The 18,749-nt window shown below is 39.5% G+C and overlaps 5 protein-coding genes, 1 long non-coding RNA gene and 1 pseudogene across 11 annotated transcripts; 2 read left to right on the top strand and 5 right to left on the bottom strand.

Moving 5' to 3' along the window:
• Positions 1 to 10: 10 nt before the first annotated feature.
• On the top strand, positions 11 to 1,714 carry LOC104773961 (sec-independent protein translocase protein TATC, chloroplastic). The gene is made up of 4 exons (XM_010498633.3): positions 11 to 355; positions 485 to 762; positions 877 to 1,167; positions 1,255 to 1,714. The coding sequence occupies exons 1-4, from the start codon at positions 100 to 102 to the stop codon at positions 1,462 to 1,464; spliced, it is 1,035 nt and encodes a 344-aa protein (XP_010496935.1). The 5' UTR covers positions 11 to 99; the 3' UTR covers positions 1,465 to 1,714.
• On the bottom strand, positions 1,691 to 3,491 carry LOC104789871 (uncharacterized). Of its 4 annotated transcripts, none has more exons than XM_010515510.3 (3): positions 3,369 to 3,491; positions 3,062 to 3,133; positions 1,691 to 2,744 (listed from the first exon to the last, which is right to left on the bottom strand). In XM_010515510.3, exon 3 carries the CDS (start codon positions 2,683 to 2,685, stop codon positions 1,990 to 1,992), a length of 696 nt encoding a protein of 231 aa, XP_010513812.1. In that variant the 5' UTR covers positions 2,686 to 2,744; positions 3,062 to 3,133; positions 3,369 to 3,491; the 3' UTR covers positions 1,691 to 1,989. The 4 variants fall into 4 exon arrangements, with proteins under 4 accessions (XP_010513812.1, XP_010513813.1, XP_087311703.1 ...); XM_010515511.3 differs by having other exon boundaries at positions 1,691 to 2,710; positions 3,369 to 3,486; XM_087455577.1 differs by having other exon boundaries at positions 3,227 to 3,390.
• A 927-nt stretch (positions 3,492 to 4,418) lies between these two features.
• Positions 4,419 to 5,748, bottom strand: LOC104789869 (uncharacterized; annotated as a pseudogene). Its single transcript, XR_015560196.1, has 4 exons — positions 5,495 to 5,748; positions 5,259 to 5,390; positions 4,798 to 5,162; positions 4,419 to 4,716 (listed from the first exon to the last, which is right to left on the bottom strand). The product of XR_015560196.1 is annotated as an uncharacterized LOC104789869 (transcript).
• A 2,252-nt stretch (positions 5,749 to 8,000) lies between these two features.
• On the bottom strand, positions 8,001 to 9,085 carry LOC147942064 (uncharacterized). The gene is made up of 3 exons (XR_015560194.1): positions 8,728 to 9,085; positions 8,463 to 8,600; positions 8,001 to 8,327 (listed from the first exon to the last, which is right to left on the bottom strand). It is a non-coding gene; the product is annotated as an uncharacterized LOC147942064 (long non-coding RNA).
• Positions 9,086 to 10,829: 1,744 nt separating this feature from the next.
• LOC104789870 (uncharacterized) lies at positions 10,830 to 12,520 on the bottom strand. The gene is made up of 2 exons (XM_010515509.3): positions 11,647 to 12,520; positions 10,830 to 11,166 (listed from the first exon to the last, which is right to left on the bottom strand). The coding sequence occupies exons 1-2, from the start codon at positions 12,283 to 12,285 to the stop codon at positions 11,080 to 11,082; spliced, it is 726 nt and encodes a 241-aa protein (XP_010513811.1). The 5' UTR covers positions 12,286 to 12,520; the 3' UTR covers positions 10,830 to 11,079.
• A 140-nt stretch (positions 12,521 to 12,660) lies between these two features.
• LOC147942063 (uncharacterized) lies at positions 12,661 to 15,188 on the bottom strand. Its single transcript, XM_087455570.1, has 5 exons — positions 14,759 to 15,188; positions 13,763 to 14,690; positions 13,563 to 13,658; positions 13,255 to 13,391; positions 12,661 to 13,045 (listed from the first exon to the last, which is right to left on the bottom strand). The coding sequence occupies exons 1-5, from the start codon at positions 14,926 to 14,928 to the stop codon at positions 12,895 to 12,897; spliced, it is 1,482 nt and encodes a 493-aa protein (XP_087311696.1). The 5' UTR covers positions 14,929 to 15,188; the 3' UTR covers positions 12,661 to 12,894.
• A 15-nt stretch (positions 15,189 to 15,203) lies between these two features.
• On the top strand, positions 15,204 to 17,714 carry LOC147942062 (myb family transcription factor PHL7-like). 2 transcript variants are annotated; one of them, XM_087455572.1, is made up of 7 exons: positions 15,204 to 15,496; positions 15,986 to 16,111; positions 16,341 to 16,417; positions 16,499 to 16,541; positions 16,651 to 16,708; positions 16,801 to 16,870; positions 16,993 to 17,714. In XM_087455572.1, the coding sequence occupies exons 2-7, from the start codon at positions 15,991 to 15,993 to the stop codon at positions 17,485 to 17,487; spliced, it is 864 nt and encodes a 287-aa protein (XP_087311698.1). In that variant the 5' UTR covers positions 15,204 to 15,496; positions 15,986 to 15,990; the 3' UTR covers positions 17,488 to 17,714. The 2 variants fall into 2 exon arrangements, with proteins under 2 accessions (XP_087311698.1, XP_087311697.1); XM_087455571.1 differs by having other exon boundaries at positions 15,982 to 16,111.
• The last annotated feature ends 1,035 nt before the right edge of the window (positions 17,715 to 18,749 follow it).

Here is an 18,749-nt window from a genome sequence, read left to right as displayed (position 1 = left end):
AAAGGAAAATAAAGGATTGGGTTTTGGAAATATCAGATGTGGGCAACGAAACTCGACCGGAACCAATCGTTCCTTCTGTGAAGCTCTTGGATTCTAGAGATGGGCAGCACAAGCACCACCAGCTCTGCTCTAGTCCACCATTTCCGCCTCACCACTCGCAACTTGGATTCGCCTACAAAGCGTCCTCACGCTGTAAATTTCTGCAGTTCGTGGAGGGAAGCTGGACTCCGATACGCTGTGACGCAACGCCGGAGCAAAGGCTTAGGCCGCTTGTCAGCTCTGGATGATAGTTCTGACGATTCACCAACGGAGTCCACCCCCGGCGCTGGCTCTGCTGTAGAAGACAGACCACCAGGTAATACGAGAGAAACTCTACTACCTTTCTTTGATTGCTTTTTTAAAAATCATATGTGTTGGTGTCAAGAGGTCACCCTCTTTTAAGTAGAGCTTCCCGGGTTGATTGATGGATTACATACATACACAGCTGTGTCCTTTGAGCAAGAAGATAGAGCAAGTCCGGTCTATGAGTTTCTCTATCCCCGTAAAGAGGAGCTCCCTGATGACAAAGAAATGACTATATTCGATCATCTCGAGGAGCTCCGGGAGAGGATATTTGTCTCGGTTTTGGCTGTGGGAGCTGCAATCTTGGGATGCTTCGCCTTCTCCAAAGATCTTATTGTCTTTCTTGAAGCTCCCGTCAAAACTCAGGGTGTGCGGTTTCTGCAGCTTGCTCCAGGCGAATTTTTCTTCACAACTTTAAAGGTCTTCTTCTTCAACTAGCTAATTTTAATTATCAGATAGACAGATAGATAGAGGCATCAAATGAACAAGAAAGATGATTTTTTTTGTTGTTGTTGTTGTTGTTTTGCGGTGCAGGTCTCGGGTTATTGCGGGCTTCTACTAGGGAGCCCAGTGATCCTGTATGAGATTATAGCTTTCGTCCTTCCCGGCCTGACCAAGGCTGAGAGAAGGTTTCTGGGGCCAATTGTCTTTGGTTCCTCCTTGCTCTTCTATGCTGGACTTGCCTTCTCCTACTGGGTTTTAACCCCTGCAGCCTTGAATTTCTTTGTCAATTACGCTGAAGGTGTGGTTGAATCTCTGTGGTCTATCGACCAGTACTTCGAGTTTGTATTAGTGCTTATGTTCAGCACGGGCCTGTCTTTCCAGGTATGTGGCCGATGATAATATATATATACTTGGTTCTCAAACATTGCTTCAGCCATCTTCACCTGGAATTTTCCTGTTGGTTTACAGGTTCCAGTCATTCAGTTACTCCTGGGACAAGTAGGGGTGGTGTCAGGAGATCAAATGCTTTCAATTTGGAGATATGTGGTGGTAGGTGCGGTGGTTGCAGCAGCTGTAGTCACACCCTCGACAGACCCTGTCACTCAAATGCTCCTAGCTACACCGCTTCTAGGGCTCTACTTGGGTGGTGCATGGATGGTCAAGCTCACAGGTCGGTGAGAAACTTGGTTGTTCACTCATGTATCTTGTAGAGTATATTATTACACTTTCCATGCATTAGACCACAGTCTGGTGCCCAAAGTGTTTACCTTCTTTGGATGTACAAATTCATAGACCTAAAAGAGCAACAAGGTTAAGGGGATATATAATTCAAATTCTGGATGAATACCTGCAGAGGGAAGTTCAAAAAAATATTTGCATCATTCCCGAGTATAAGACAAGCCAATTTGATCAAAGATAATTTGCAACATGAGGAACAATCAAACCAAAAACCATTCTTGCGACAAATGTGAAACGAAAATCTAAGAACAGAGACAGAGCGCTACAACAATTGTAATTCAACAGAATATTCATCATCTTTGGGTCCCAACATCTGAGTAGAAATCATGTGCTCGTTTAGTTACCACAACATCCAGATCTTATGACGTGAATTTGAAACAAATACAATTCCCATTTTCATTTGTCCAAGTTGTGCTCGCCTTTCTCATCTGATATCCTTCTTCCATCAGACTCGGATGCTGAATCTCAGTCATGTTTTTTATGCCTTCTCCTTCTTATTGCTCCATCGTCCTCACTTGAAGACTCTGCCCAACGATGTCTTCTCTTCCTACTTTTCCCACTATCTTCCGAGCCACTCGACGAAGCTGAACCTCTGATGTGCCTGTTATATTTGCCTCGCCTTCTTCTTCCACTGTCTTCCTCACCATCACTTGAAGTGACCACCTCACTGCGCCTGTGATGCTTTAAATGTCTTCTGTTTACATCTTCGGTATTGTCGTCATCCCAAGTCTTTCTTGAGCTATGCCACTTGTGCCTCCGATGGTGCTTCATCTTCATCCTCAGCTCATCATCTGACCCGTTTTTATTCACATCACTGCTATCATCGCTTGGATTCAAGGACCTTCGTTTCAGCCTCCTGGATTTCTTCTCTTTCCTCCTATCACTGTCATCTGAATCAGAGTGTGCATGTCTCCGGTGCTTATGGTGAGATCTTCTAGACTTTCTTCTCACCTCAGAGCTACTATCACTTTCTGAGCTAGATTCAGACGCACCTCTTTGTTTTCTCTTACTGAACTTTGACTTCTTTACTTTGGTGTCCGAGTCAGCTTTAGCATTGGCAGCTGCCTCTAGCTTCTGCTCCCATTTCAAAGGAGCTTCTTGCTTCTCTAGAACTCTTCGTTTCTTCTCCTCGACCATCTGGATGAACTTCTTGCAGTCCATTTGGATTGAAAATGCAACTGAAAATCTGCATTTTGGTATGAAGATAACCAAAAGTGCATCTCACAAAAGAGAAGAAAAAACAATGTTAGCTCTTCCATCAAACGAGCGGTTCATGAGCCCAATAAATAGAAGCCAAAACACAGAGAATAACTATAATTCAAAGCACTTTACGCTAAATAGCAGTTGTTGCTATTATATTAGGGTAAAAGCATTCCATCATACATAAAGACTCTTCAATCAAACAGATTGAAATCAGTCCAAAAGGGACTAACTATGTTTTGTTGATGATCTAGAACTACAATTGTTGCTAATGGCGAGCTGATAAGCTTTGAAACTAAAGCGATAAGCCTCACTAAATCTGAACCAAACTTCTTACCTGATGCGAGTGAGAGAGGTTATGATAAGCCAAAGAGGAGAGAGGCAATCCCACAACAAACAGATTACGAATCTGCAAAAGAGGGGCAACACATCATATTTAGGGGCATAATATATATCACTAGAATCATCCAAACATCAGAAAGTATACGATAAAATAAGCGACCTAGAGACGAGAAAACAAATCAACGGATTTAGTGGATCGGAGAAATCGGAACACAGATCTCAAAGATCGATGATGATCCGTGATTGGCAAAGTCAGATCTTGATTTAAACTAGGAGAATCTGAAATCTGAGAGAGAGCTTACCTTAAGGAAGATAGGGGAAGACGGAGACGCTAGCTAGGGCTTCGCTTCTTTTTGAGAACAAAAGACGACGGTTCGGGTTCGGGTTCGGGTTCGTCTCGCTATTTTCTCTCTTGCGCCTCTAAATAATAAATATATTTATTTATATACGGGTACACATATGGTTTGCGTGCCGTTTTATGTACAAGACCAAAGAACTACGTGACGTTTATGGACAAGATCAAAGCACTGCGTGCCGTTTTTTATGTCCCCTGGGCTTGTGTGTCGGTGTCGCGCCTTGTTTTGCAGTTTGCTTGCACTGGGAAACAGGATACCATTAAGGAGCAACCTCTCCTAATGAAAACATTGGAGATTTGGTCATTTTAAATGCTACTCCATATAGACTCCTACTCCATCGTTGCTGTTTGAGAATAAAACGATTCTTGATTTCAGAAATGTGTTAGATCGAGCTTACTGGCCTCGCATCCGTGGACTGATTCAAGAGGAAAAACTCGAGTCAGTGCACAAGACTGGTAAAGGAGATACTGAATGAGAGTCTTTTGGTGGAGATAATGAATGGTAAAGGAGATACTGAATGGTAAAGGAGAAGACGGGTTCAAGAAACCAAAACTAGTGATTCTGTCGAGAAACGGATCGAGGGAGATACTGAATGAGAGTCTTTTGGTGGAACAAGCTGAGGAAATTGGATTCGTTGTCGAGGTTTTCAGACCGGATAAAACAACGGAGCTGGCAAAGATCTATAGATGTTTGAATCCAAGCAATGTGATGATCGGTGTACTTGGGGCTGCAATGACACATTTCCTTTTCTTGAAACCGAAAACAGTCTTTATACAGACTATAGCAAGCTAGCTGTCTCTCTTTCTCTAACATACTGAAAGTTTATGAGTTGCAAGTCATATAAAATTCACTGGAATTGCAGAAAAAAAAAACGATAAAAGGAACATACAAGGACTTGTATCCTAATCTGTAACACCCAAGTGGTTTGCCAAGTCAAGGGACCTGAGAAACCTCTGCAGTCCTTAGATGATCTAAGGGGGATACAAGCAATCTCACTCAAAGAAGCTTTTGTCTTTCCATTTTTTTGTCTGAATCCTTTTACAAGATTCTCCCCTTAGTAAAAATACATAAGAGTCGTAGATATATACGTACATCAAAGTTACTTTGTATTGTGAATTTGTCGAAAGAATACAAGATTATTCAGTCTTTTGCAACATTTTATGGTAAGACACGGAGGTCTATGGAACTGAAGGAAAAGAAACTGGCACGGCCCTGAGCGATATGACAAAACATTAATGGTACAGCTATGCGTTTTGGCAGCACTTTAATATCTTCTCTGCTTGGTGGAGAGTCCCTGTAAAAGAGGATGAACATATTGAGTAAGATGTGTAATGCAAAACTTGCTTCCATAGTTCCAACAAACGAAAGCCCTTACCCCGAGAAGCAAGCCACAAAGCTCTGTTCACCAGGAGAAGACTTCTTGAACCGGCTATTCGGCAAATACACGTCATACACCGCTTTCCCATCACAGATCTGCATACTCCCAAGAGTTTAGCTACAGTATCCTTGTCTTGAGGACATTCACCGGAACAAACTGTAAATGCAGCATCCTTTGACGTCCAAGAAAACCCATGCCTGCCTAGGATGTAACCAAGACCCTTTAAGTATCTATAAACCTCGTAGTTTTCCCAACAGCAACCGCTTTTTTCCTCTGCAACTTTCTCATACAAGTCCTTCAATGGGATCACAACATCATCTTCACTACCTAAGATCTGCAACTCTCCTATTTCACTCAAATACCTGCCACGAGAAGAAGAGAATCCTAAAAAGGAACAGACTTCATAATATGAATATTTCAGAAATCAAAGATCCATAAAACTTTAGTTTGCCACATACAAAGCCTCTTCTATGAAGCAATATGTCTTCCCACTACGAATGATTCCAGTAGTTGTCCAAAGTTTCCCCCTTTTAACCTCAACTTCAGCCATTCCTAATTCGGCAATCCAACGAGCCTTCGAAGATCCTACTCTACATGTTGCAAGCACCAATATAAAAGAGAAACTGAGTGTATGAACTGTTGATGATGGATGAGGGCTAATAAAACGAAAAATAAGTGGCGGATTTTTATTCACCTGAACTGTAACTTGGGCACTGAACCACCAGAATGAAACTCTTCGTCATCATCGTTTGAAAAACCAGCTTCGTTTTCGCTCGAAGAGGAAGCTTCCCAGTCTTTTTCCTCCATAAGCAAGCCTCGATGGGGCAATTCGTCGAACACTTAAATCTGTATAGTGTATTTCTCCAATTACTTGGTTTGAGTTTTACTGTACCGAAGAAATAAGGATTCAAGACCCAAATCGGTTTAAACCGTATACGCTATATCGTCTTTCCTAAAACAATGTTAGCTCGTCAATCAAACGGTTCAAGAATAGAGCCAAAGCACAGAGAATAACTATGATGTTTGTTAATAATAATACACAAGGAATAAAAAAAAAAACTTACCCTAAATTGCAGTTGTTGCTATTAATATCCCTATATATAAATAAAAGAGAAGTACAAAAGTGTTTCTGGATCGGGTCAATTTTGCAAAAATAACCCGATATTAAAGGGTTGGATTCGGGTGAAAATTACCCGCTGCGTTATAAATGGGTTATCGGGTTTTCTAAAAAATAAATCAAAAATATAATAAATTCCCTCAGAAATAAATCATAATAATTAAGATAATATATATTTTCCTACAATTTAGAAAACTAACAAACATACATAATTAATGTATATCAAACTGTATAACATAAATAGGAAAACTATATCTTCCAATATAAAATTCTACCAGAAACATTTCTAAAAAAAAATTAAACTGAATAACAAGATAATTGATTGCACAAATCAGTAAGATCTCAATCTTTTATATATGTAAACTACTTTAATTTTGATTATATATTAGTATATACTTCCGGAAATAAAATCCATTTTAATATAATTCATAAATAATGATAATATAGTTAAACAATTTTAAAAATCTGAAAAATAAATTTTCAATTATATAACTATATATACAAAAAAAAAAAGAAAACACTAATGAGAATTACTGAGATGTTTATAATTACATTCAAATTATTTCTATCAATTTTGTTATCATTCCTAATATGTATAATAAAAATACTAATGATAATTAAAAGAAGATATGGAAAGATGTTCTGAGAAATTCCAAACGAAAACGTTGTAACATTAGCATAACTTATGCAAAATTATTATTCAATTTGGAAACAACCAATAAATACAGTTTAACAACCATATATGATTAGATTTCAAAGATTTTCACATATCTCTATCAATTTTGAATTACCTAAACAAATGGAAAACATAAGCATAATTTAACAACCATATATGATTAGATTTCAATATGTAATACCAAATATTCAATCAGTTAGTTTAAGTAATTAACTTAAAATCCGAAATTACTACTAATATTCTAAATATATTTATATAATTATTAGAAAATCACTTAAATTTCTCTACAAGCCAAAAATGATTTTATCTAGAAGACTTCAATTTACTAACCCCAAAAATAGACACCCATTCCTCACTATATAAAGTCATACGAACAAAACATCAATTGTTTCATTCCACATTTTCTATGTTTTTGTGATGTTTTTATTTATTTATGATTTTGTTTACTATATTCATGTTATTTTACCCAATATGATATATATTATTTTTTTTAATTTTTATTTTACAGGAACATCAAAAACATTGTATATCTATCAAACTGATATATTCTTATGTGATACGGGTATGTACAAAATTTCATTTAATATTTTTTAATTATGATGCTGATTACGACTATCAAATCAATTATGAATGATTAATAATTTTTATTGTATTCAGGACATATGAAGCATTACAATAGTTATCAAATTACTAAAATTGTTATGTGAATCAGGTATATACATAATTTGACTTAATATATGAACTATTTTACATTTTTGTGAATAATTTAACTTAATATATGAACTATATTTTTACTTTTATTTTTTACCCTTGCTGGAAACTCAGGAGAATCTAAAGAAGAACCATGTAAAGATTTATCCTAAGCAAAACTCATCAACATAAAAAAATAAAACCAAAGTTAGAAAATTCTAACAATACAAAATAATAGATAAGTATGATGTAGTGAAAATAGTGAGATTAGTAGTATAGGATTTTATTTATTTAATTTGTTTTCAGTTCAAGAAATATGATTTTGATATTTTTAAAAATAATCAATGATAAAATATTGGCTTTAGTGTTTTGCTAAATTTCAATTTAGATAAATTTGAGTAAATGATAAATTGTTTTGCTAAATTTGAGTAAATGATAAATTAGATTAAAATTTTTGGGTAAATGATAAATTGTTCTTATGGTTCATCACATCATACATATTAGTGTAACTTTACAAGCGGAATATTTTTATAATATTTTATGTAGATTCCTATTTTCTACTACTAAAATGATCAAATTGAATTATTTATTTTTTGTGTTGTTAGTATTTTTTTAAACTTTTTAATATTTATTTTATCAAAACTCATTTTATTACCATTTACTCTTTTTTTTTTCTCTACTATTCTTTTATCCAAACTCATTACCCCAAATATATGATTTAATGTAACCAACTGCAAAAATGAAAATATAGCATATTCTAATCTATTAAGATTGTATATATATATATTAATGAACAGTCCTTTGCGCTGTAGCGAGTCCGATTCTAGTATTAGGGTAAAAGCATTCCATCATACAGATTCATTGCAAAGGCTCTTTCAATCAAACAGCTAAAAATCAATCCGAATGGGACTAACTACCTTTTGTTGATGATCTAGAAGGGATCACCAATGAAGACGGAATACAATCTTATCCGGTAACTCATGTCTAGAGCGTATAAGAGAGTAGAAGTCAACAGTTGATGTTAAATTGGAAAGAAAGTTTGAGCTGAAATGTGAGAGAAAAAAACATCAAAAATTGATGTGAACGTAGCTTAGGGTTAGTTTGTTTTATATACTATACAGGTTGATAAATTGTAAGCTCAAATAACAAGATGAAAAGTAGATACATAATTGACAATACCTCGAGGATAGCCGAACGATGTGATGAACCCTAAATGTTTCAATTCGATTCGATATCCCCCAATTTCATCGTCTTCTTCTAGACAGACTTGTACGTCTAGTTGCCGTTTCACTTCCAGAACGGGGTAATAATAAGGGCCTGTAACATTAAAATTTCATGTAGCCCGTCAATGTCCAGCATCCTTAAGCCCACAGTCCATAGATAGTGTCGAAAAGGTATGGTAACGGTTTACAAGGCCGAAAATGAAAGTCAGAAAGATGCTAACATTTCAAATCCCAAGAGGTTGTATGTACCATTTCTCTTGATTCGTTTGTGACTTGTGTGCTGCACAAGCCAGCTCCAAACAAAACTCTCTTAACACCTTCTGGATTTTAAGTGATTCTTTTCCACTTGGGTGCTAACGAAAAAACTCCTTCACTAATGTTTCTTCTTCGATCTTCGGCAGAAAAGTAGCATTGCACCGTCAATTCACAATTGATGTGGGGAGCTTGTTTAAAGAACTCGAGTGTGTAACTACCCGCCGGGAGTGAAAACTGCTCTTTTATTCGCTTCATAGCTGGGCTTTGCATACTAACAACCTTTGATTGAGCCCGCAAAGTCGCCTTAGTGCTTGAGTGTGTAAGCTGTTCAATATTGTTGAGTGACTTGTGAGAAGGTTTCCGATGTATATTACAAGGTAAACTGACGGAAGCCCCTTTTAAGGAGGACGCTCTCGAAGGACAATAAGACATACCAGGATATAGAAAGCTTTACTGATAAAGGTTGTAAAGGAGAAAGATATAAGACTCTAGTCTAAAAGCCAAGCAAAAAGAATGACAACAAGGAGGTGGAGGCTGCTATAAATACTACCGATAATAATAACAAGTTAAAAAAGCGAATAAGGAGGTGGAGGCTTAATTAGAAAATCACTTTCACAAGCTTTAGACTCCTTATTCTCTCTATCACATGCTTTTAGATACTTGTCAAGGATAAGATAATAACATGCAAGTTACAACGGGAATAGTTAAGGAGGTGGAGGCTTGATTAGAAACTCACTTTCCACAAGATTTAGACACTTGCGATGGATTGCTACCAAGATAGTCAGATTGAGAGGTTGGTGGAACTGATCATTATCTTTAGATATGTAATCCGAAAAGAACAGTCTTGGGTCATTTCAGTCGCATATTGACCAGGTAATTTAATTATTCTTAGCAGTGTTCAACAAAGCGCTAGGCGGTATCTGGGCGGGGTGACCCAACACCTACCGCCTAAAACGCTTAGTCGACGTCTAGACGGTTTTAAGGCGGTTTAGGCGTTTACCACATAAAACATTATATATAAAAAATTATATAAAATATATGTTATAAAAATAAAAAAATTATAAATTATACACAAAAGTAAGATAAATTTTTTTATTTAAGTTATATTAACAACATATAAATGTTTATAATTACATATATAGATATAAAACAAAATAATTTAAATATATGTAATTTATAAATCAAAATAAAAATAAAAATAAAATTTAAGTAATTTAAGCGGTTTAGTCGGTCATCTAGGCGTCTCCTGAGCGCCTAGCGCCTAGACGGCGCCTAGGCGTCCGCCTAGACCGCTTTCTTGAACACTGATTCTGAGACTGCTTTGCACATTGCGGTACCATCAAATCAAATGAATGGCAGACCCTCCAGTCTCGCATTGTAACCGAATCAAGAAAATCAATATTGAAAGCTATCTATTAACACCTGTCAATTCTGGAGCAGTTTACTTCAACTTAGCAGCGTGTGATGCACGAGTATTTGCATCTCGTCGAATTCAACCAAACAAGATGTTTGTAACGGGGATTGCACAACTTAAACAAATAAAGATTTTGTGGGAAAGAGCAAGCAAGTTCTTTTATTAATCGGGGAAAACGTGAGATCTTCACTTAAAACAAGTCGGGATAGAGCTTGTTAGTGCACAAGCGAACTAGCAAGCTTAAAGTGACGAACTGAAAATAGGAATGAATTATACGAAAGACAATAACAGTTTTCGATGCAAAGTATTGCTCTGTAGGTATTGTCCGCAGGTCAGGATGGTGATCCCAATACGGGGACTGTTGACCTAGGGATGTCTAGGGTTTTCGTCGTGAATTCCCGAGATTGCCCTTTGCGAGAATTAGTGGACTTGCTCCCAATTTTGTCGGTCCGAAATTGTAATTAATGAATCTTGTTGGGCCGAGTGGCATATTGGGCGTAGCCCATATCCAACACAGGAGAAAGCGTATGTCAGAGCAAACCTCACAAAAATCACTCAATATATTTGATATGTAGCAAGCGGATGATGAGAGCGCATCTCTTTAATAGATAAATAGAAACGAATGTTCCTTAGATGGGCCAAGGGATTGCAGCGTGAGTAAATTACTGGGTGAGTAAATTTATCTTTGGTAAATAAACATTGTTGCTTTTGAATTGAGCTTGTACAAACAAAAATTTCCCAAAGAAGCAGGGGAAGGATTGAACTCGTTCCAATTTCTTTACTTACCAGTTTTGGCTGGGATCTTTTAATCTTTTTGCAACTCCTCGCAGGCTGGGAGTGTGGTCAGTGGAAGAAATATAAAATATATATATATATATATATATATATATGTTACAGTTTGGAATTAGACGCTGAGGCCATCAAAGCCACATTGTTTGTAAATGAGAGCTTGCTTTCTGGGACTAATGCCTATCCCGCAATTGACCGATACCTGCAATGCATCGGTCGTTTTATCACATCAATATCATTTTTCAATATCAAAGGAAGGCGATGGCCGATGGATGGTTATTTATTTACAGCTCAATCAACATACATAGATGGATTATTATTTAGCTATTTTATTTAGGTGGTGGCATACGCATACGCATACGTACGCTGGATCCTAGAAAATATCAAAAGTGAAGGAGAAGCAAAGGCGAAAAGCAAAGCAGAGTGGGGACAGAGAGCATGACTAGTGGTGTAAGGAATCTATTTTTAACTTAACAACAACTTCTTTTCCTTTTTTTTTTTTTTTTTTTTTTTTTTTTTTTTTTTTACTTTTACCCGCAATTGTTTTCACGAATGTGTGTATGTTGACTGGGTGGTAATTTCTTTCTCAAGAGTCAAGAAGAGTTTAGTAGTGTTCACACTAGGCTTAGCTAGGCCAGATCCCCGAGTGTGATGAAAGGGAAGAAGGGAGAAGAAGGAGAACCTGAACTCCCGGTGAATCGAAATTCATGACTCGGATCTTAGCGCCAACGTCTCCGCGGACTGTGAGCTCCACTCGGTCGTTCAAGGAAGCGTCTCTGACGAGATCGGCGGCGTGGGCTTGCATAAGATTGACTCTATCGACGGAAATGGTGGCCTCCACGTTCCTCGTACTGTGCGCGTCCTGGTAGAATCCGGGCACCGTCGCCCTCCCCAGTGGCATGCCTTTGTACATCACCGTGAAGCTGGACTCCCCGTACCTGATCCCGACCTTGTTGGGGTTGCCGGCGGTGAAGAGCATGCGGATGGTCAGGGAGAGGGAGGCGGTGGTTGGATCCAGAACAGCGCTAGGGTTAGAGATTCCCATGTACACCACTGCCACTTGCTGTAGATCGAACTGCGGCTTCTTCGGCTTCACCGCCAGTATTACTATGAGCACCACCGCCAGTACTAGCAGTGCCAGGAACGCGAACAACAAAAACAAGCAGCAGCAGCATCCCTTCAGCGACGCCGACGACGAAGACGACGAGTAGCTCCGGTAATACGGCTGCTGGTGCCTAACCACCACCGTCTCAGCCGCGATCGGAGGACGTCCATGTCCGTTGATACCTGGCCTGGAAGTAGAAGGAGGAGGAGGAGGCATAATTATAAGTGAAAGCAGGAAGCTCCCTCTCCCTTTCCACTCTCACTTCAATCCACTTGCAATCTCTACTAATCTGTAAATGGCGGTGTGTTAGAAGCACAATAAAAGAGAGAGAGAGAGAGAGAGAGAGCGAGCGAGCGTCCCTGTTTCCGCGTCCGGACAGTAACTGACGAATTAATAATGCACAATAATACCAAGTTTGACCACCAATAAAATACTATTAATTTACAGCATTTTATTTTAGGCAAATCTCACCCTCTCCTCCTCATCTTACACCACAAACAGAATCAAAAGTTTTATCACTAAGGCCGTGTACGAGGCGATATCTAAATTCTATGACAGCAACACCGGGCGAAGGATTAGATGACTCAGACGTTGGTTCTTCAATAAGGACATATGTTGCATCACAAAACTGATACTCGAATATTGCAAAGTTTTTATCTGTACTTCAGAAAAAATAAAATAAAATACAAACACACAATTACATTTATGTATTAAGACGTCGTAGCTTTGTTGCTTTTTGCTATAGTTGACCCTCATGCTGATATTTCTACTTCCCTCAGCTCATGATCAAACACAGATGCCTAGCCGTTTCTTTGCCGACTCTCCTCACTCTCTCTTATCTTCTTCGACATCTTCTTCCCTGTCCGAGTCGGCATTCTTCTCTTGCTTAACTAAGCTAATATCACCTTCTTGCTTCCCCCCTGTCAGTGACTGAGCTTCCTCGTTTTCTTCATCCACGTCTCCCGAATACGCATATCTGTCCATCATTAGTTTCATATTAGCATGCATCCCTGTCACATCCTGGGAAAACAAAGTGGACCAAGACTTCCCACAAGACTAGCACAAGATGCTCAGCTAAAACGGTGGTTTCCATTCCAGCAAGTAACTCGCAGCTCGCAAAACCAAGCTTATTTATTGGTTGGTATGCTGAACAGGTATCAAAATCTTTTGAGTGATGGAATATACCTCTGGGAGTTCTGTGAGGGGGTCCAGAGATAGCAAATAATACATAGCAACAAGAATGCAATAACATCCCAGAAGGCAGTTATGGTCCAAGCAGTCTGCCATCGTTCATTGAATGGATCTGTTGCTTTGAAATACACCTGCAGGGAGGGAACAAATCATCAGGCAAGGTGGGTATATTCCAAGAAAGAAGGAGCTTCTTTTTTCCTAGCTTGAATTCTATGCCAGTTTTAGTTGAGCAGTTAAATTTCCTTAAAAGTAAGATTTGAGGTTACTAATTCAGCAACAAATCGGGATTGACAGGATGGTACCTCATACACTATCCATACAACAGAGACAACAACCATCACTGCAAGAGCATTTGAGAACTTGCGGTAAATTTCCAACTTCACCGAGGTCCTCTTCATCTGCGCAAGAAAAAAACAATAAAGAAACTTTTTAGCCACAAACAAAAACCTTACAACTTACAGAGTCTGACTACAGAGTTGCTAATTTGGAAAGGAAGAGAAACCTGTAACTGTTGGAGCGTTTTCGAAAGAGAGGTAAATATCCACAAAATGAGAAATGCATCCAGGAAGGCGTCAGGAAGGACAAGAAAAAGTTTTGATCTTCCGGACATGTCGTCAATGATGCCAACGTGCTCAGCTATATCAAGCATCTCAGAAGCTATGAAGTAAGTAACTCCAACAAGGAGGACTTTAGAGGTGAGACCACCAAGAGTGGATTTGACAACCCCAAATCCCATGGAAACACAGAGTATGAGAATGCGGGAAAAAGTCTTTCTGAAAGCACCAATGGTAACAACCCATGTAGTGAGGGCTAAAGGCCTCATCCCCGTGTTGTTAAAATTTGCATAATCCAAGTACCAAAAGAGCATCTCAAGCAATCCGAGAACAAGGACAGCAGTTATGCAATGTTGAAGCGGCAATATATCCATCCGGAACCTCACATACTGGAAGAACCAGACAGCACTGAGCAGCAAATATGCGAGAGACATATAGACATAGAAATTCATGAGGGGAGCCATCCTACCAGGGAGATAGCCGTCGGGATTTTTCCAAACAGTCTTTCCGGTCATTTTGAGGCCCTTGAGTTGTGGATCGCAGGATATGAATAAGAGGTTATAGATTCCAGTCTTGCGGATCAGAATCTGAGTGTCTTCCATCTTAGCAGACAAACGTCTTCCTCTGAAGCGGACACGTAAGAGGATAGGCCATCTAGGGTCATGTGCAGAAGGAATCCTAATGATCTCACCCTGCTTACAACCTTGAAGCTTGGCCAGATCCGGAGTGCAGCAAATAGATCTTTGACCGCCGTAAGCTGAACCACCGATATTGTTACGATCACAGGCTTCAAATACCACTGCTTGGACTAACCCATTGCTGTGGCGGCGGTTATCAGTTGTAGTAATTGTTCTCCAGAGAGTGATGTTCTCAAACCTGCACGACAGGACAGACCAGTGAGGACAGCACAAGAGTTGAAGGATGGATATATAAATATTACCAACCTGATGAAAGATCGGGAAGAGGCGAAGATGCCCTCGCTGCCACCGTAGAGGAGAAGAGAATTACCGACATCGTGGAAGGGCTGGGAGGGGTAGATGTGGGTGGAGGCCCCTGCGATTTGAAAGTGGAAAGAGAGAAGAAGCAGCAGAGACAGGTGGATCAGTTTTTCCATATTATCGGGGAAGGAAGAGGAGGAGGAGGAGGAGGAGGATTTCTCGGCCTGGAAATGGGAATCAACTGGAAGCGGGAGAAGAGAACAGCAGCTAGCTGCAGAGTTGGTCTACCTTGCTGACTTTGGTTGGACCCAGCCAGCCACCTACTTAAACATATAATGCTTGGGCTTTAGGATGGTTTTAGGCTCATAACGAGTGTTCCGGCCCACCAAAAAAAAAAGAGAAAAAATAGTCAATGAATAAATGACACTGCTGGTCCTGGAATTTTTCGATCGAGCGATAAGAAACAAAAAAAAAAAAAAAGAAAAAAAAGGAAAGAAAAGAGAAGAGTCTGGGACGACTGGAACTTTTTGTTTTTGATTTTGAGGAGGACTCTGCTCTGCTGTGCTGCATCGCCGCCCAGTAAATAAACCAATCAATCGGACTCAGTAAACTACTCTATAACACAGCAAAATCTATTTCAGATTTAGATTAGATTGGGGGAGTGTGTCGGAGAAGAGCAAGTTCGGGAAATGGAGGGACGTCGTCTGATTCTTGTATAGATCCATCCCACCCTCTCCCCCGCAGGTTCGTTCGTAGATTCCTTGGATTTTTTTTTTTTTTTTATTTTAATTTCTTAGTGACAGATTCCTCCGAAACCCACCCGTGACCATGTGGTTCATGTCTCTGATTTACACGGCTCTCAAACCCTCTGGTGGTGGTGGTGGATCGATCTGCCGGAGCAAGTTTTAAACTTGACTTCACTGTTTTTACTACCTATCTGTTCTTTTTTTTCCAAAAGTTACATAGTTTTCGACAAATTCGTGCTATTTCGGTAAATTAACCAACAAAGTCCTCTCAATCAATCAATTTTTCTTCATATGATAGACATGACGGACTAGGAGAAATCCTTCTTTCCATTCCTAGTTCTCTCTCTCTCTCTCGCTCTCGCCATTACATTTACTGCGATTAAATGACTGCCTCATACAGTACTGTATATATTTCTGACGAGCTATATATCTCTTTTCAACAACTCATTTATAAATTTCCCTTGAACGATTTTTTCATCTTAGCCAGCCCTCATGGAAGCAGATAACGGAGGAGGCACCAATTCTAGTCATGCATCCAAACAACGTTTGCGTTGGACGCATGAGCTACATGAACGCTTCGTTGATGCTGTTGCTCAACTTGGTGGCCCTGATAGTAAGTTTCCTTTTTCTTTCTTTCTGGCATGCCTTCTTTTTTGTATAGTCAAGTCAGTCTATTGTAAATTAGTAACTCATCAATAGATTCTGTGGTGATAATATGTATGCACACCAATATGATTGATCAGATTGCGGTTTATGCTACTACTAGTCATGAGAGGGAAAGCCCCATCATCTGTTTGCTTTTTAGGTTTTCTAAATATTTTTCTTCTTTTGATTTCCAAAAGGAGCTACACCCAAAGGCGTTCTTAGAGTTATGGGTGTACAAGGATTAACTATATATCATGTCAAGAGTCACTTACAGGTATTTTCAAATGTGTCTCGTCTCGTCTCTCTTCCACTTACCCGTGCTGATTTTTTTGCACTTGCGTTTTTTTGGAGTCAGAAATATCGACTTGCAAAGTATCTTCCAGATTCGTCTTCTGAAGGTAGTAGGGTGGACATTGATTTCCTTCATCTCTCTCTTTTTTTTTTTTTTTTCTCATTCTACCAGTTGCCTATTTTTACCTGAAAACTGATATCTTTTATAATTTTCAGGGAAAAAAACTGATAAGAAAGAATCTGGAGATATGCTCTCTGGGTTGGACGGCTCGTCGTACGTGAAATTTCATTCTTTGAGTTGATTTTTTTGTGATGCTCTTACCTGTTGCCTCAGATTATGTGATCATTATCTTTTCGAGATTACAGGGGAATGCAGATAACTGAAGCCCTCAAGTTGCAGATGGAAGTTCAGAAACGATTGCACGAGCAACTAGAAGTATGCTTCACCATACTTACTTTTTAAGAAAGACAAGGAAAAAACGAAACAATTTGTCAGGATTTCAGTGGAGCACTTAGTTTCCATTACATATGACATTCTTTGATGTGTATTTTTTTCAGGTGCAAAGGCAGCTGCAACTACGGATAGAGGCACAAGGGAAGTACTTGAAGAAGATAATCGAAGAGCAACAACGACTCAGTGGAGTACTTGGGGAACCCTCAGCCCCAGTTACAGGGGAATCAGATCCTGCAACCCCTGCCCCAACATCTGAGTCTCCCCTTCAAGACAAGTCTGGCAAGGAATGTGGACCAGATAAGAGCCTCTCAGTTGACGAGTCTCTCTCATCTTACCGGGAGCCTTTAACACCGGACTCAGGGTGTAACATTGGGTCTCCAGATGAGAGCGGAGGAGATGAGAGATCATCAAAGAAGCCCAGATTGGTGAGAGGTGCAGCTGGTTATACACCTGATATTGTAGTGGCGCACCCAATACTAGAATCAGGCTTGAACGCTTCTTACCATCAGTCAGACCATGCTCTCGCCTTCGACCAGCCATCTACATCACTGCTTGGGGCTGAAGATCAGTTGGATAAGGTTTCAGCAGATAATCTTTGAGTTGTATCACATGGCATCTGTTGAGTGTACCACATGTAGTGTTGTCTATCCTAATCCTTATTAGTTAGGAGTTTCCTCTAGTGATGTCATCACTAGTTTTTAATTCTAGGTACTGTCATGAGCATGAAGAATGAATATGTCTATGTTGTGCTGTAATTTGGTAAACACAAAACAACATTACTCTTATTCCCAACACACTGCATTCTTCTAAAGCTACTTTATCAAAACAGTAACGCATGCGGCATTTATACATACATATTTTTTTCGTTTGTTGAAATGTTAGCAACGAAAAAATGTATACATAGTTTTGATAAGAAAAGCTGGAAAAGTAAACTACGCTGAAAAAAGCTAGGAGATGAGGACAAAACAGAGCTAGGAGATGAGGACAAAACAGAGCATTACAAACTATCTCGTCAGTTATGCCAGCGTTCTGAAGCTTTGCATATTTGCTGGTGCCTTGATAGTGAAGACTGGTGATGATCTCGAATGGTCTTGTCCATGATGGTAATGAGGTGACTGTACGGGCTGTGCTCTTTATGGTGGCGTCTAGTGTTACGGTCTCTCCAAACGTGGTATATTACAATGTGATATAGGTATAGAGGCTGAAATATTCGGTCATTAATCACAATGAGTTACACACATATTTATAGTACATAGGGAGACTAGGGTTACAATAATTACAAGATCCCTATTCGTATATTGATATATACATATCTCTGAACCACCACTCATCTTCCCGGCCATGAGTCTCGCGTTTAAGTAGTTCCCTTTCCACAATCACTCTCCTTTCATGAAATCCAAGTAGCCATCAATAACATTCCCTTAGGCCGTGCAAGGCATACAATGTCATGCAATGCATGCTAAGTCATAATATCTGCCCAGTATAGCAGTTGGCTGGTAGAAAGTTATCCCGCGCATCAATTCGAAGGTGTACCAAGGTATCTGTACAGATCCCAGTCCAGCCGCCGAGCCGCGTTTACTTTTCTCCAACCATACTGTCCGCACATGGACACTCCGGGTGGTACGCTGATCGGTAGGGAGGTAGCATGCACATCAGTTCAGTCATATCACGGTGAACCTAGTGGTTCCCGATCCACTTCCGAGCCGCACCCCTTTTCCTCCGACCAACTGGACCAACCGAAGCATTATAAATACTTCTGCAGATGCAAATACCCCATCTCTCAGAACCCATAAGGTCGGTACTGTACCGTACCTCTTGACCCTCCACTCTTCCTTCCGAACTCTCGGTCTCGGAATATTTC

The sequence above is a fragment of the Camelina sativa genome, chromosome 6 (genome assembly GCF_030686135.1).
Source record: "Camelina sativa cultivar CO46 ecotype springtype chromosome 6, ASM3068613v1".
Classification (NCBI taxonomy): Eukaryota; Viridiplantae; Streptophyta; class Magnoliopsida; order Brassicales; family Brassicaceae; genus Camelina; species Camelina sativa.
The sequence above is the reverse complement of the archived record's forward strand: the minus strand, read 5'-3'. Positions and strand labels throughout refer to the sequence as shown.

Coding starts and splice junctions, on each gene's coding strand:
- LOC104773961 (XM_010498633.3), top strand. CDS start 100: ATGGGCAGCACAAGCACCACCAGCTCTGCTCTAGTCCACCATTTCCGC. Junction 763..876: donor TTTTCTTCACAACTTTAAAG/GTCTTCTTCTTC, acceptor TTTGCGGTGCAG/GTCTCGGGTTATTGCGGGCT. Junction 1,168..1,254: donor GCACGGGCCTGTCTTTCCAG/GTATGTGGCCGA, acceptor GTTGGTTTACAG/GTTCCAGTCATTCAGTTACT.
- LOC147942062 (XM_087455572.1), top strand. CDS start 15,991: ATGGAAGCAGATAACGGAGGAGGCACCAATTCTAGTCATGCATCCAAA. Junction 16,418..16,498: donor ATGTCAAGAGTCACTTACAG/GTATTTTCAAAT, acceptor TTTTGGAGTCAG/AAATATCGACTTGCAAAGTA. Junction 16,542..16,650: donor TCCAGATTCGTCTTCTGAAG/GTAGTAGGGTGG, acceptor TATAATTTTCAG/GGAAAAAAACTGATAAGAAA.
- LOC104789871 (XM_010515510.3), bottom strand. CDS start 2,685: ATGGACTGCAAGAAGTTCATCCAGATGGTCGAGGAGAAGAAACGAAGA.
- LOC147942063 (XM_087455570.1), bottom strand. CDS start 14,928: ATGGAAAAACTGATCCACCTGTCTCTGCTGCTTCTTCTCTCTTTCCAC. Junction 13,392..13,562: donor TTGTATGGATAGTGTATGAG/GTACCATCCTGT, acceptor CCCTCCCTGCAG/GTGTATTTCAAAGCAACAGA. Junction 13,046..13,254: donor CCCTCACAGAACTCCCAGAG/GTATATTCCATC, acceptor AATGATGGACAG/ATATGCGTATTCGGGAGACG.
- LOC104789870 (XM_010515509.3), bottom strand. CDS start 12,285: ATGCCTCCTCCTCCTCCTTCTACTTCCAGGCCAGGTATCAACGGACAT. Junction 11,167..11,646: donor TCGATTCACCGGGAGTTCAG/GTTCTCCTTCTT, acceptor GATGCATTGCAG/GTATCGGTCAATTGCGGGAT.